The sequence below is a fragment of the Rhinopithecus roxellana genome, chromosome 7 (assembly GCF_007565055.1).
Source record: "Rhinopithecus roxellana isolate Shanxi Qingling chromosome 7, ASM756505v1, whole genome shotgun sequence".
Taxonomy (NCBI): domain Eukaryota; kingdom Metazoa; phylum Chordata; class Mammalia; order Primates; family Cercopithecidae; genus Rhinopithecus; species Rhinopithecus roxellana.
The window spans coordinates 82,483,959-82,500,469 of NC_044555.1; the positions used below are offsets into that span (position 1 = coordinate 82,483,959).

General features: G+C 45.4%; 1 protein-coding gene across 1 annotated transcript in view; it reads left to right on the plus strand.

Moving 5' to 3' along the window:
* The first annotated feature begins 6,030 nt into the window (after window positions 1–6,030).
* The window catches only part of SYAP1 (synapse associated protein 1), a 47,784-nt gene continuing 37,303 nt past the window's right edge, over window positions 6,031–16,511 (plus strand). Inside the window, exon 1 of the mRNA XM_010369251.2 lies at window positions 6,031–6,346. Within this exon, the coding sequence (XP_010367553.2) occupies window positions 6,172–6,346 (175 nt within the window). The 5' untranslated portion in view covers window positions 6,031–6,171. The remainder of the gene's footprint in view (window positions 6,347–16,511) is intronic.

Below are 16,511 nucleotides of genomic sequence, written 5' to 3' on the forward strand. Positions count from 1 at the left end.
TGTAGTGGTGTCCAGCTATAATCTGGCAAGGTATCTACAGAAATATAGCTCTTAGTTATGAAACCCAAGTTTCCTGCTTGCATAGAGTAGAAGGACAAGAGGGTGAGGAGGTGGGGGACACAGAAAGACTGTGATTGCAGTGATGGGCCAGAGCTCTAGTCCTAGAGGACAGGAACTATTAATAAAACCAGTGGAGAGCTGATAGACTGGGAGACAGATGAGAGACGGGCTCCAAGGCCAGGGCCTCTGAGGAGAGGACTGGTAAACTGGCAGCAGAGAGTGTGGTGCTGGAGTTCAGGCCTTCAAATGGATATTCCAGGAAATGAGACAGTTTGGGGTGTAGCAGCTACAATGGAATAGAGAAGTGAGATGGGCATCACTGGCCTTGGGTTTAGTGCCCACAAGGCTGGCATGTTGGACATCGAGGGTCCCAAAAGGATGGCAGGAGGTGGAGGAGTCAATCGAGGTCAAGGAACTTTAGAGAATTGAGGTTGCAGGGTGGGTAGTGAGTCTGAAACTAATAGATGACTGTGACAAGGAAAGGGAGAAGGTTGCAGAATAAATGTCCAGTGCCTTTCAAGATACAATGGAGGCCTGGTGCCGTGGCACACCCCTGTAATCCCAGCACTTTGAGAGGCCGAGGCAGGCAGATAGTTTGAGTCCAGGAGTTGGTGACTTGCCTGGACAACGTGGCAAAATCCCGTCTCTACAAAAAATACAAAAATTATCAGTTGCGCTGGCGTGCGTCCCAGGGGAGGCTGAAGCGAGAAGATTGCCTGAGCCCAGGAGGTCAAGGCTGCAATGAGCTATGACCGTGCCACTGCACTCCAGCCTGGACGACAGAGTGAGAGCTTGTCTCAAAAAAAATCAATTAATTAATTTAAAAAAATAAACACGGCCAAGCATGGTGGCTCATGCCTGTAATCCCAGCACTTTGGGAGGCCAAGGCGGGTGGATCACGAGGTCAGGAGATTGAGACCATCCTAGCTAACACGGTGAAACCCTGTCTCTACTAAAAATACAAAAAATTAGCCGGGCGTGGTGGCATGTGCCTGTAGTCCCAGCTACTGGGAGGCTGAAGCAGGAGAATCTCTTGAACCCGGGAGGCGGAGATTGCAGTGAGCCAAGATCGTGCCATTGCACTCCAGCCTGGGCGACAAGAGTGAAACTCCATCTCAAAAAAAATAAACACAGTGGAGTTTCTCCCCACCAAGGACGAAAGAACAGTATTGTGGAGGAAGCAGTAAGAAGCTTGGAACAATGATGTCAATTTCTGGGAAAATAAGCAGAAGCTTCACTCAGCAGGGTATCCCTGGGAGAGATCCAGGTCTCCATGGATATTGGGGGGGTCCGGGGAAGGGACAAGGAACCACCTTGTCAAAAGGCTAGAGGCATAAACAAGTCTTCCAGAAGGCTCAGGGGAAAGAACATTTGTGAAATGGGTTGGTGTGGGTGCTAATACTTAATACCTGCCGCATACGTAAGGTTTCCTTCCACAGTTCCATCTTTCATTATCTTTTTACAACGAGGACAGTTGTTATGATCCCCTTTTTAGAATGAGGGACCTGAGGTTCAGAGATGTGAAATGTCTTGACCAAGGGTACATTAGTTAATATGAGTGGCAAAGCCAGGACATCAATGCACAGCCAGACTCCACCACAGGATGTGAGGCCTGATCTAATTGTCCTATTATATTCATTTATGAGGCTAATGGATAAAGATAGCCTGTATATACAAAGGGCTCAGTATAATAACTATTGTATTATTAATCTCAAATAGGAAAAACAACGAGCTGGAAAACAAATTTGATAACAGGGTGCGGATTGACTGAATTGTGTGGGATAAGGGTGTATCCTCATTCAACAAGTGTCAGTTCATGGCCCACCACCAGCATAACATTTTGCTGAATCCGCACAAGATGACTTTTTTTTTTTTTAACTGGGGTTTCATTCTTGTTGCCCAGGCTGGAGGGCAATGGCACAATCTCGGCTCACTGCAACCTCCAACTCCCAGGTTCAAGTGATTCTCCTGCCTCAGCCTCCTGAGTAGCTGGGATTACAGGTGCCCACCACCACGCCTGGCTAATTTTTGTATTTTTAGTAGAGACAGGGTTTTACCATGTTGGCCAGGCTGGTCTTGAACTCCTGACCTCAGGTGATCCACCCACCTCAGCCTCCCAAAGTTCTGGTATTACAGGCATGAGCCACCGTGCCTGGCCAGATGATTTTTTTTTTTTTAATGAAAATAAGCCCATCATTAAGTTGATTGCTTATGTTCTTCTTTTGTAATTTTTTTTTTTTTTTCTATTTTTTGAGTCAGGGTCTCACTCTATCACCCAGGCTGGAGTGCAGTGGCATGATCACAGCTCATTGCAGCCTCCAGCTCCCAGGCTCAAGCAATCCCCCTGCCTCAGCCTCCCAAGTAGCTGAGACGACAGGTGCAAGCCACTACACCCAGCTCATTTTTTATTTTTTGTATAGACAGGGTCTCCTTATGTTGCCTAGGCTGGTCTCAAACTCCTAGACTCAAGCAATCCTCCTACCTTGGCCTCACAAAGTGCTGGGATTATAGGCATGAGCCATTGTGCCCAGCGTAGTCTCTTATTTTTAAGAATTCTACCTTTCAAGGCCGGGCGCGGTGGCTCAAGCCTGTAATCCCAGCACTTTGGGAGGCCGAGACGGGCGGATCACGAGGTCAGGAGATCGAGACCATCCTGGCTAACACGGTGAAACCCCGTCTCTACTAAAAAAATACAAAAATCTAGCCGGGCGAGGTGGTGGGCGCCTGTAGTCCCAGCTACTCGGGAGGCTGAGGCAGGAGAATGGCGTAAACCCAGGAGGCGGAGCTTGCAGTGAGCTGAGATCCAGCCACTGCACTCCAGCCCGGGCGACAGAGCGAGACTCCGTCTCAAAAAAAAAAAAAAAAGAAAGGATTCTACCTTTCAGAACAGTTGTAAAACTGTCTATCCCTTGGTGACCACAGTGTTCACCACGATTTTGAGTGTACCTTAAGATAAAGCAGAGTAAGGCTGAAAGGGCTGGGCCCCACCTCTGCTATGGGAAGGACCAGCACTACACTTCTTTTGCAAGTGAGGAAACTTGAAAGGCAAAAAGACAAGTAAAACATCATGTTTAGGCCGGGAGCGGTGGCTCACTCCTGTAATCCCAGCACTTTGGGAGGCCGATGTGGATGGATCACCTGAGATCAGGAGTTCGAGACCAGCCTGGCCAACATGGTGAAACCCCGTCTCTACTAAAAACACAACATTAGCCAGGTGTGATGGCAGGCGCCTGTAATTCCAGCTATTTGGTAGGCTGAGGCAGGAGAATCGCTTGAACCCAGGAGGCAGACGATACAGTGAGCCGAGATTGTGCCACTGCACTTTAGCCTGGGCAAGACAGAGCAAGACTCCGTCTCAAAAAAAAAAAAAAAAAAAAAAAAAAAAAAAAAAAAAAAAAGTCAAGTTTATTCACCTACTAGATGATGGAATTAGAAGCCCATCCTAGGCTTCTCACTCAAATTCCAGGCTCTGTTCAATCATACTTGAAGCAAATATCCTATTCCAGAAAGTCTCAATCACTTTCAGGTTCTCACTGACTTAATAAAGCCTAGAAAGGCATTGATCCTAAGACATCTCCTGACTTCAAAGCTGAATCAATACTTGGACTCTAAAAACAGGCTGAAATGTCATTAATGTCACTGAACTGTACACTAAAAAAAGTTATGTTTACTACAATTTAAAATATTAATAGTGTAATATACCAAAAATATATACCATTGAATTGTACACTTTAGACAGGTGAATTGTTTAAATCTCAACAAAGCTGTTTGGGGGAAAGAAAAAACAGGTTGGGCTTGATAACCTAAAATCCTGGACCTGAATAAAATGTAAATATAAGTCAGGCTGGAAAACTGGACAGAAGGGAAATCAGAGTTGTAATCAATTCCTCATGTACTCCCTCAGGTCACTGGAATCGTCCTCCTCTTCTCAAAATAGCTGGGGACCAAGGAATCATGGATGTCCTTCCACAACTAATGACTGGAGACTGTGCTTGGGAAATGTGTCCATGAACTCCCTGCTCTGAAGCGGTAGTTATTCACATCACTAGTTTTTTGTTAGTTTTACATGTTATTGTGGGAAAAGTTAAAAATATAGAAAAGACAAATGTTTAATTACCCAGCTTCAACCCATGGCCAGGCTTGTTTCATCTATATCCCTACCCATTTCCCCCCACCCCCATCCTGTATTAATTTGAAGCAAATTCCAGACATGGTAGCATTTCTTTTTTTTTTTTTTTTTTTTTTTTTACGGAGTTTTGCTCTTGTCACCCAGGCTGGAGTGCAACAGCAGGATCTCAGCTCACTGCAGCCTCCGCCTCCTGAGTTCAAGTGATTCTCCTGCCTCAGTCTCCCGAGTAGCTGGGATTACAGGCACCCGCCACCACACCTGGCTAACATTTTGTATTTTTAGTAGAGACGGGGTTCCACCATGTTGGTCAGGCTAGTCTCAAGCTCCTAACCTCAGGTGATCCATCCGTCTCGGCCTCCCAAAGCGCTGGGATTACAGGTGTGAGCCACCGCGCCTGGCCCAGATATGGTATCATTTCTTTGGTAAAATCACAATATGCGCGATGGATAAACAAAACGTGGTGTATACATACAAGGGAATACTATTCAGTCTTACAAAGAAATTGACACAGCCTTGAGGACATTATACTAAGTGAAAGAAGCCAGTCACAGACAAATATTGAATGATTCCACTTATATTAAGGTATCTAGTCAGACCCACAGAGACAAGAAGTAGAATGGGGGTAGGAGGGGGATGACAAGGACAGGAATGGGGAGTTGTTTAATAGGTAGTTTCAGTTTTGCAAGATTAAGTTCTTTCTATTTTTCATTCTTTTTTTTTTCTTTTTTTTGTGAGACGGAGTCTTGCTCTGTCACCCAGGCTGGAGTGCAATGGCTTGATCTCGGCTCACTGCAAGCTCCGCCTCCCGGGTTCACGCCATTCTCCTGCCTCAGTTTCCTGAGTAGCTGACTACAGGCACCCGCCACCATGTCTGGCTAATTTTTTTTGTATTTTTAGTAGAGACGGGGTTTCACCGTGTTAGGCAGGATGGTCTGGAACTCCTGACCTTGTGATCCGCCCGCCTCGGCCTCCCAAAGTGCTGGGATTACAGGCGTGAGTCACTGTGCCCGGCCTATTTTTCATTCTTTTAATTGCAAGATGAAGAGTTCTGAATATTGATTTCACAACATCGTGAATGTACTTAACAGTACTGAATTGTACACTTAGAAATGGTTAAGATGGTAAATCATATTAAGATGGTAAATTTTGTGTATTTTACCACAATTAAAATTTTTTAATTTCACAATTCCTCCATTTTATCAACTACCCAGTGTCCAAATTTCCAGTTCTTATAATAAGTATCATACTAGTTTTTTCAATATGTTTGCTGAATTAGGGTCCTAATAAAATGCACAAGGGGCCACGGGTTACATCTCTTAAGTCTTTTTTAATCTATAGGTTCCCCACCACACCCCCCTCTTCCTTGCAATTTATTTGAAGAAACAAGGTTGTCTGTCCTGTGGCTTCTCATAGTCTAGATTCTGCTGACAGCATCCCATTGTGGTGTTTAACACCTTATTCTGTCCTCTTATTCCCTGTTAGTTGGGCTTGGCAGCTTTGGGTTAGTTTTCAATTGGGCTCAGGAGGAGGCCAAAGACATCCAATTCCGCGGGAACCCAGCCCTGCGGGACCTGAAAAGGCGAGGCTAAGTCACCAGCCAAGCTGCTTAGAGGCAATCTTAAAATGAGACTGGCTAGGACTACGACAAAGACACCGTCCACACGCCTACTAGGTCAGTCACCTACAAAGCCGGCGAATGAGGAAAAAGGCAAGGCGGGGCTACGCTGGGAAAGCTCTTTGTCCCCTATCCACACGCACAAAACAGTTGTCACAACTTACGTCACCAGGGGCGGAGCCTTTGGACGGAAGTGACGCTTGCGCAGCCGCGGCGGAGTCGTCATAGAGGCGGGGTGGCAGGCGACTCCAGTTTTCCTCCGACTTCCGGACATCTCCCTGAGAGTCGCGCGGAGTGGAGTCAGAGGCATCCAGTCCTCGCTCCGGTCTCTGGGGATCCGGACCGCGGCGGCGGCCCCGCGGACGGGATGTTCCGGGGCTTGAGCAGTTGGCTGGGCTTGCAGCAGCCGGCGACAGGCGGTGGGCAGCCCAATGCAGACGCTCCACCCGAGCAGCCATCCGAGACGGTGGCTGAGTCCGCGGAGGAGGAGCCGCAGCAAGCGGGAGACCAGGAGCTCCTCCACCAGGCCAAAGACTTAGGCAGTGAGTCTCCCCTGGCTCTGGGACCGGGAAACGGGGGGGCGCGTTCCTCCTCTGGGACGACCCTGGGGCGCGGGCCCGACTGGCTGTGGGATGAGGGGGCCCAGGTGAGAGGCAGGGGAGGAAGATGTGTCTGTCGGTCAGTCCTCTCCGGGTCGGGAGAGATTGGTGATGATCTGCACAAGGCCACAGCTTCGTCTAGCAGTCAGGTCCTGTCCCTGAAGTTCCTGGTGACAAGTCTACAAAGTTTGCAGACATTGGAATCTGGTATGCAGCCAAGCAGTGTGACCCAACGTCTTCGGGTTTGACAAGGAATCTTTTTTGTTCAATTTGAAAACCTTCACCTTCACCCCCCAGATCGGGATCGCTGGCGAGCTTGAATTGGTTGAAAAAATGTTTTTTTGCCCTTAGGTCAGAATGTGTTGTCTGAAGTAAACTGACAATTACTGAATGTCTGTCCCTGGCCATCTGCTTTTTAGGTACAGTGGGACCTTTTTCCTTGAGGGAGAGAAAATGCCACTGTCTGCTATACGCAAGTTGCAGTACTCGATGTTTTATGAAAGATATCCCGTTTCATCTGTTAAACACCCCCAGTGAGTTAGGGGAACAAGCCCAGAGCTATTGGGCCAAAGTTATACTGATAGTGAGTGGTAGAAATGGAATTTGAGCTACGATCTGCCTAATTTTAAAGCCCATGCTCTTTCCGAGTTTACAGCCTACAGGGGTTGGGGGACGAGTAATAATAGACGTGAAGTAAACACATGCTGTAGTAATTCTCATTTATGGAGAGACCGTATTGGGCTTCAGTGATCAGAGAAAGCATCTTCGAGGCCAAGTGCGGTGGCTCACGCCTGTAATCCCAGCACTTTGAGAGGCTGAGGTGGGCGGATCATGAGGTCAGCAGTTCGAGACCAGCCTGGCCCACATGGTGTAACCCCCGTCTCTACTAAAAATACAGAAAATAGCCTGGTATGGTGGCGGGCACCTGTAATCCCAGCTACTCAGGAGGCTGAGGCAGGAGAATCGCTTGAACCGGGGAGGTGGAGGTTGCAGTGAGCTGAAATCGCACCACTGCACTCCAGCCTGGGTGACAGAGCAAGACTCCATCTCAAAAAACAAAACAAAACAAAACAAAAAAGCATCTTTGAGGAGTTAAGCCCTAAGGCAGCCCAGCACTACAAGTGAGAGAACTGCAACAAAGGTAGATATTAAGTTCAGCAAGCATTTGAAGAATCTACTAAAAGATGAGGGTGTGGGAGGAGAGCAGCCTGAGAGTAGATAAACACATATTTGAGTAAGACAGGGCCTAACAGTTTTTCTGGAGACAGGGTCTCACTCTTTTGCCCAGGCTGGAGTGCAGTGGCACGATCTTGGCTCACTGCGACCTCCGCCTCCGGGGTTCAAGTGATCCTCCTACCTTATCCTCTCCAGTAGCTTGGATTACGTGCACCACCACACCCAGCTAATTTTTGTATTTTTAGTAGAGATGGGGTTTCACCACGTTGGGCAGGCTGGGCCCTAACGTTTAAAAGTTTACTGTGGGATGAAAGCACAGGGAAAACAGACATAATCTCAAACCATGATAGTACATAGTCTCAATCCAAGGCCCCCAGATAGAATAGTCTTGCTCTGTCGCCCAGGCTGGAGTGCAATGGCACATCTCACTGCAGCCTTGGCTCACTGCAACCTCCACCTCCTGGGTTCAAGCAATTCTCCTTCCTCAGCCTCCTGAGTAGCTGGGACTACAGGCACACGCTGCCACACCTGGCTAATTTATTTTTTTATTTTTTATTTTTATTTTTAATAGAGTCAGGGTTTCACCATGTTGGTCAGGCTGGTCTCAAAGTCCTGATCTCAAGTGATTCACCCACCTTGACCTCAAAGCGGTGGGATTACAGGCATGAGCCACTGTGCCTGGCCCCTCTGAATATTTTTTAATAACTGCATTTTTCATATGGATGTGTACTTTGGAGCTAATGCTGCCATCTTTCTGCTCACCAGATTCTCTTTTGATATTTGCGGAAGCTGAGGTTAGATGGAAGTACCTACACACACACATTGTGAATTTAAAACTTCAGGGGCCGGGCGCGGTGGCTCAAGCCTGTAGTAATCCCAGCACTTTGGGAGGCCGAGACGGGCGGATCACGAGGTCAGGAGATCGAGACCATCCTGGCTAACACGGTGAAACCCCGTCTCTACTAAATATACAAAATTAGCCGGGCGAGGTGGTGGGCGCCTGTAGTCCCAGCTACTCCGGAGGCTGAGGCTGGAGAATGGCGTAAACCCGGGAGGCGGAGCTTGCAGTGAGCTGAGATCGGGCCACTGCACTCCAGCCCGGGGGACAGAGCGAGACTCTGTCTCAAAAATAAAATAAAATAAAATAAAATAAATAAAATAAAACTTCAGAATAAATGAGAATTCTTTCCTTTCTGAAATTTATGCAATTTTAGAAAGTCGTGAAGGTTCTAGTTCATATACAAACTGTGAGAGACAAGAGAGATGATCAGATATTTTTTATTTCTACATATTGATCCTAAGAAGTATATTGTCTTTAAGAAGACCCATTTATGTTTTGAAAACTGGAATTGGCCGGGCGCGGTGGCTCACGCCTGTAATCCCAGCACTTTGGGAGGCCGAGGCGGGCGGATCACAAGGTCAGGAGATCGAGATCACGGTGAAACCCTGTCTCTACCAAAAATACAAAAAGCCGGGCGCGGTGGCGGGCGCCTATAGTCCCAGCTACTCAGGAGGCTGAGGCAGGAGAATGGCGTGAACCCGGGAGGCGGAGCTTGAGCCGAGATCGCGCCACTGCACTCCAGCCTGGGCGACAGAGCGAGACTCCGTCTCAAAAAAAAAAAAAAAAGAAAACTGGAATTAAACATCTGTGAGCCTGACTCCCAGAGCAGATTTGTTTCTTAAGTCTTTCGAAATCTACATAAAATCTCAGCCGGGTGCGGTGGCTCATGCCTGTAATCCCAGCAGCTTTGGGAGGCTGAGGTGGGCAGATCACAAGGTCAGGAGATCGAGACCAGCCTGACCAATGTGGTGAAACCCTGTCTCTACTAAAAATACAAAAAATAGCCGGGCATGGTGGCGGGCACCTGTAATCCCAGCTACTCAAGAGGCTGAGGCAGGAGAATCGCTTGAACCCGGGAGGCGGAGGTTGCAGTGAGCCAAGATCGCACCATTGCACTCCAGCCTGGGCGACAGAGCAAGACTCCATCTCAAAAAAAAAAAAAAAAAAAAAATCTCCTGGGAGCCCCATTTGTTCTGCATACATTTGTTGAGTGCCTACCTTCAAGACTGGACACTAAATACTTCCTGGTTCCTGGTGACCTATTTATACATTTAGGCAACTCACCAGTTAGTGGTGGGCACCCAGGCCTGCATTCCACTCCCTCACTCAAAACCAAACCTCCTGGTCTCCTGATTCTTGGCCTTCCCTCCTGATAAACTTACAACCTCCTATTGTCACTGTCTCCAAAGGAAGGAACAATTTATAGGAGAACTCACTTTAGAGCTTCTCCCTACCTCCCTCAAGGCCCTATGCCCTTAAATTGGTTGGTTGGTTTTTGTTTAAGTCAACCAAATTAGAGCTTTGCCTCTGTTCGTTCTAAAAAAAAGAATAAATAAATAAAAAGAAAATCTGTACCTCTGAGAATGTTAAACATCTGAATCATTCACACAGTTTACATCAGTGAGAGGATGACCAAAGATGAGCTTTGTGACCTTTGGCTTTTTCTAAACCGTCCCTAAAACTACTCTATGCTTAGGAATGGGGAAAGGGCCACTTCCTCCTCCTCCTCCTCCTCCTCCTCCTCCTCCTCCTTTGAAAAGTGCTATTAGTATTGCAGAGGGACTGTATTAGACTGTCCTTTTTTTCTGTAGGGAAAGTATATTTCAAGTTCCAGCTGCCTAACTTGCAAACTAAGAGGACTCCTAAAGTGTACAGAGGTAACTATGTACCTGCTTTGATGCAGAAGTAAAATATCTAATTGAGTTCTGATAACACACCCAGGTTTACAATGCAAACAGTCAATAGCTTGGATCCTAGGGCTTATGAACAATACTTTTTAGAATTGGGGATCTCAATTTGAAGAAGAAACTTAGGGACATTGCAGAAAATCTGAAAGGTCTTTTACAGAAAAGAAGTTTTAGATGTTCCTTATGAGGATAGACCTGAGGCTGTGAGGTAGAAATTACTAGAGAAGTGAGAAGAATTTTCTGATTAGAGATGAATAACGGTAATTACTAGCTGCCCTTCTAGGTCCTGTGCTCCCCACCCCTGGAAGTGGGGCTACCTGGATAGGAAGGTTCATTCCCACACTAAGATGCTGAAATTCTAAAACTGTATGAAATACAATATCTTTGAAAAAAGCCAACTACTTTATAAGAATATTAATTTCCTAAGACTTTGCCACTGTATCCTTATTCTCTTCCTATTCTTGCTGCAGGCCTTAAACTCTACCTTGTGCTGTGTTTACTTTGACAAATTTATGTTTTTTTCTGACCTTTGAAGCTCTTCCTACTTTCCTTTATTCTTACCATTCCTTTCAGTTCTTCAAGCCCTTGTCAACTTGCTCAGCTGACCTGAGGCAGTATGGGATTGGAGCATGAGCTTGGGATTTAGAGGCAGATAGCCTGTGTTTGAGCTCCCTACACTACTTACTGTCTTTATTGTTATATCTTTCGCAAATTGCAGAAAGTCCAGTGATCAGAAGCTTAATGAAAGGACCTTTATTTTTGTGTGGGGGAGTCCCCAAGAACCATCCCCAGGTTTGATGATTGGCTGGGAAGACTTATGGGACTCAGCATATAGTTGTATTCATGGTCGTGATGTATTGCAGTGAAAGAGTACAAGAGTAAAATCAGGAAAGGAAAAATGCACATGGGTTGGAAGTCCAGGGGTAAGCCGGCACAGTAGAGCCACACAGGATGTACTTCATTCCTTTAGCAAGAAGTTGTGACAACACATGTGAGATGCTGTCTTCCAGGGAAGCTCATTAGAAACTCAGTGCCCAGGACTTTTACTGGGGACTGGTCACATAGGTACCCTCTGCTTGCCACATATCCAAATTCCAGACCCCCACAAAGAAAGCAGGAGTTCAGCATAAACCACAGTGAGGCATTCTTAGCAGTTTAAGAAATGGTGGGAGCCCTCCTGAAATCTAAGTTCCCGGACACCCAGTCAGTGGCCAACCTTGAAAGCAACCTTTCCAAGGATAGCAGTCTCAGGCCTGCCATGTTAATGCTTTTCTGCAGAATCTCCAAGAAGTTTGGGGATGGGAGGGAGGTCCCAGGGTCGGTTCCATGGCTCAACAATGTGATCAGGGAACCAATCTCTTCGACGCTTCCTCTCCTTCACAGTGAGTTGGTTTCCATCCTCAGGCTCGTCACTTCAGACTCACAAGACAGCAACTGCAGTAAAAAGGGAGTACGAGGACTCTCCCCATAGCTCCCTTTTTATTAGGAAAGAAAATCTTTCTGTATGCCGCCTTGCAGGTGTCCCTTAAATTTCTTGGGGGTGGAGCTGTCACATGGCCTTTCTAAGCTTCACGGGACTCTCAGAAAGCAAGTATCTGGCAGAGATCCTGACAAAGGCAGTGCCATTACCTTCGTTGGTGTGGACTTGTGAAGATTCATTCTCTGGGGCTGGCCACATGGGCACCCATCAAAATTGGGGTGGTTTTGACAAGGCAGAAGAGATGGGCTACTGGCTGGGCAGTAAGCAAGATCTGCCCCTATCACATAGGACAAATCGTTTTTTCTCTGTGAGCCTCAGCTTCCCTTTTTTTGAACTGGGCAGATTATTCCTTCTCCTTGTCCCAGGAAGGTTATGAGAATAAAATGACATAATTAAAATGAAGGTAAAATAACTACTTTAAATGTTAGCTGTCAGCCCCCACCTTCCAGAAGGTCGCTAAGTCGTATTCACATACATTTGAATTTGACTTCCTTTTCTTTGGCGCTGCTTCATTTCAGACCCTCACTTTATGGACTGAAGTGGACATTGTACTCCTGTTACTTCCTGTTAACGCCTATCTTAGTTTCAGTTTTTTCCTAGCCAGTTCATAAAAACTGCCTTTGGCCAGGTGCAGTGGCTTACGGTTGTCATCCTAACACTTTGGGAGGCCAAGGCAGGTGGGTTGCTTGAGCCCAGGAGTTTGAGACCAGCCTGGACAACATAGTGAGACCCCATCTCTATAAAAAATAAAAATCAAAATAAAAACTGTCTTTAATGTGGTGTCAGCTGATCTCTTTGCAAAATTAATAAATCACTTCTTGTCTTTATGGGCTTCTTCCCTGAAAATCTCGTCATGTTCTGCATCTCACTCCCAGGCCACTCTAATAACTCTCTGGAGACAGTTCTCCCTCCATGTTGCCACATTTGCTTAATGAATAATCTTGTTCCTCTTTTTGTCTTTGATTCTCTATTTACTTGTTTTGCTTTAGAGATGGATGTTCCTTGAGGGCAAGAACTGTGCTTTCTCAAATATTCAGTGTGTTCGGTAAACTCTACCCACAGAGTCATTAAAACCTGAGGAATGAAATGATTATGCTAAAATACCAGTTTTTAAATGACAGTTCTCCCTTGGAATAAAAATCGTTGTTTGAATTCAAAATATTGTTTCTGAGGAAAGGGTGAAAGGAATTTATTTCCAAAAGAACCCTCTTCTTTTGGAACTTTAGTTTCTCTGACTGCAAAGCATGGTTTTGTTCCTGGACCAAACTGAGGGTCGGGCTGCTATTTCTCGAGGCCCAATAACGAGATGCAGATTAACTGGGAAGGAAGAGAGTTTTTATTTCTGTAACCGGTTACAGGGAGAAGACCTGGAAATTATCACCAGACCGACTCAAAATTACAAAGTTTTCCAGAGCTTATATACCTTCTAAGCTATATGTCTACGTGTTAAGTGTGCATTCACCTAAAGACATAAGTGATTAACTTCTTTTAATCTATAACTAAGGTCTAAATCCTGAAGACCTTCCTCTGGAGCCTCAGTAAATTTACTTAATCTGACTGGGTCCAAGTGCTGAGGTGATTACCCTTATCTTGTCTCTGGCTAAATCATGGAGATTTGGGGAGTTTCTTCAGGCTCCCAGTCAAGTTGTTTGTGGAGGCCTGGGGAGTCTCTTCAGACCCCCAGTAAAACTTATTTAATCGTGCTTTAGGGTTCAGGAAAGTCCTAGGCAAAATTCTTGGGCTTTTGTTACATCCCAGCCTTTGTTTAGGGCACTGGCTTTTAATATTTAACTGAACCACTCAGCGAGTACTGAAACAGTTGTGATGGAAGCCTATGTTAGTGAGACCTGGCCTGCCACAATCCCTACTGTCAATTTGAGCATGATTTCTATCATGCTTGTATATTTATTTATCATGAGAATCGTAGGGAGATGGGGCGTCATAATCTTTCTGGCTACTTCCTGCTTAGAGGGGCTCATCATTATGGGGTACCGAATGCAGCACTGAAGTAAAAGAGGTTGACTTGTTCCCGGTAGCACTCTCTGTTTCGGAGGCTTAGAGGCAGCACCTGCTGAAACTTAATAGTACGCAACAGCAACACATATAAATAGGTTACTGCTGTTTTCTTCTGAAGTTTAAGTTGTCTAGTCTTCAGTTCACAGGGCTTTAAGAAAGCACAGCTTAGATTTCAGTGATTTCCAATTAGGAAAAATGGGGGAAAAGGAAAAGGAAAAATTGAAAACATTACTTTGAAGACCTGTAGCCAGAAAAATTAGAATTTAATCCAAACTGTAGAAAATAATAAAAACTGGAAAACATCAGACAAGACTAGAATTTAACAGGTATACAATAGTTTTTGAAACATAACTTTTCTTCCTCCAGTTTCCTATTTTTATTAGAAGACAAATCATGGTAGGACCAATTTGCTTTATTGTACTTGGCCAGTTTATTTGTATAAAGTGCAGCAAGGGGCCAGGCGCGGTGGCTCACGCCTGTAATTCCAGCACTTTGGGAGGCCAAGGCAGGCGGAGCACGAGGTCAGGAGATTGCGACCATCCTGCCTAACATGGTGAAACCCCGTCTCTACTAAAAATACAAAAACTTAGCCAGGCGTAGTGGCAGGCACCTGTAGTCCCAGCTACTCGGGAGGCTGAGGCAGGAGAATGACGTGAACCCCAGAGGTGGAGCTTGCAGTGAGCCGAGATCGCCCCACTGCACTCCAGCCTGGGCGACAGAGCGAGACTCCGTCTCAAAAAAAATAAATAAATAAAGTGCAGCAAGGAAAATTATTTTTTTAATAAAATTTTTTTATTTAATATAATTTTTAAAAATTAAAAAAAGGCTTTAATTAAACTTTGTTCCATAGAAGGAATCTGAGATAAGACTTTTTTTTTTTTTTTCGAGACAGGGTTTTGCTCTTGTTGCCCAGGCTGGAGTGCAATGGCATGATCTCGGCTCACCACAACCTCCGCCTCCTGGGCTCAAGTGATTCTTCTGTCTCAGCCTCCCAAGTAGCTGAGATTACAGGCACACGCCACCATGTGCAGCTAATTTTGTGTTTTTAGTAGAGACGGGGTTTCTCCATGTTGGTCAGGCTGGTCTCGAACTCCTGACCTCAGGTGATCCACCCACCTCAGCCTCCCAAAGTGCTGGGATTACAGAAGTGAGCCACCGTACCCGGCAAGATAAGACCTTTTTAAAGCCAAGCCCAGCCATGGATTTGTACCATCAAATACCTATGATGTGGGTAAATTCCTCTCCTCTTGAGGTTCCAAGATAACTTGGGGTTCCCGGCCTGTCAGAAACTGACATTCTTTACTTACCACAGATCGGAAACCCTGTACAGGGACTATGTACACAAAATATGAGGGCAGTTTTCCAAGGGCTTTCTTGGCTCCATAAGTCAAGTTTGATTCATTAAAGGAAAACACACCATTCCAGTCAAAGCCTTGGTAAAATAACCAGTTTTTCCAGTTGTGTCCTGTTACAAATGAAAACAGATTCTTATTGAACTTATGCAAATAACTGTATTTCCATAATTAAGAATACTCACAAATAGTTTCCAAATTCTGGAGAAAATCGGGTAGAGAGAAACAAATGTGCTCCCCATTTTGTTCATCGGAGTATACTAAATTGTTAAAAGCTGTCAGTAGTTCAAAAGAAAAGTTTCCTTGACTCTGAAAAGCAAAACAAAGAATTAGCAATATTTTAAGCAAAAAGTCAAAAAAATCACTACAGTCTGCTATTCAGTTCATGCAGCTAATTCCTGTCTTGCTTGATATTAATGAACATTTTAGCTCTTCAGGAGTCCTGAACATTTTTCCTCTATTCTGATGTCACAATCTCCAAAATTATCAGAAACCTGCATTCAAGAGCACATGTTAGAGCTTTATAGCTGATTGTAAGATCACCTTCTAAAGAGGACCAAAACGGCTGGGCACAGTGGCTCATGCCTGTAATCCCAGCACTTTGGGAGGCCAAGGCAGGTAGAGCACCTGAGGTCAGGAGTTCAAGACCAACCTGGCCAACATGGTGAAACCCCATCTCTACAAAAATACAAACAAAATTAGGTATGACCGCAGGTGCCTGTAATCCCAGCTACTTGGGAGGCTGAGGCAGGAGAATCACTTATACCTGGAAGGCAGAGCCAAGGTCATGCCATTGCACCCCAGCCTGGGCGACAGAGTGAGACTCCACCTAAAAAAAAAAAAAAACTAAATAAAGAGGACCAAAACAAGACAACAGTTGTTTATAGATGACAAAAAGTTTTAGGGTAGCCATAGTTAAAGACACAATTGAGGCTGGGCACGTTGGCTCATGCCTGTAATCCTAGCACTTTGGGAGGCTGAGGTGTGTGGATTGCCTGAGCTCAGGAGTTCGTGACCACTCCAGGCAACACAGTGAAACCCCGTCTCTACTAAAATTACAAAAATTTAGCCGGGTATGGTGGTGTGCACCTCTAATCCCAGCTACTAGGGAGGCTGAGGCAGGAGAATTGCTTGAACCCGGGAGGCAGAAGTTGCAGTGAGCCGAGATTGCACCACTGCACTTTAGCCTGAGCAACAGAGTGAGCATCTATCTCAAAAAAAAAAAAAAAAAAGACACAATTGACAAGAAAATCTGTTACCTCTGTGACACACAATTATTTAACATAATTATAATTATTACTGATAACATACACTGATAAATCAGAATTATAGGAGT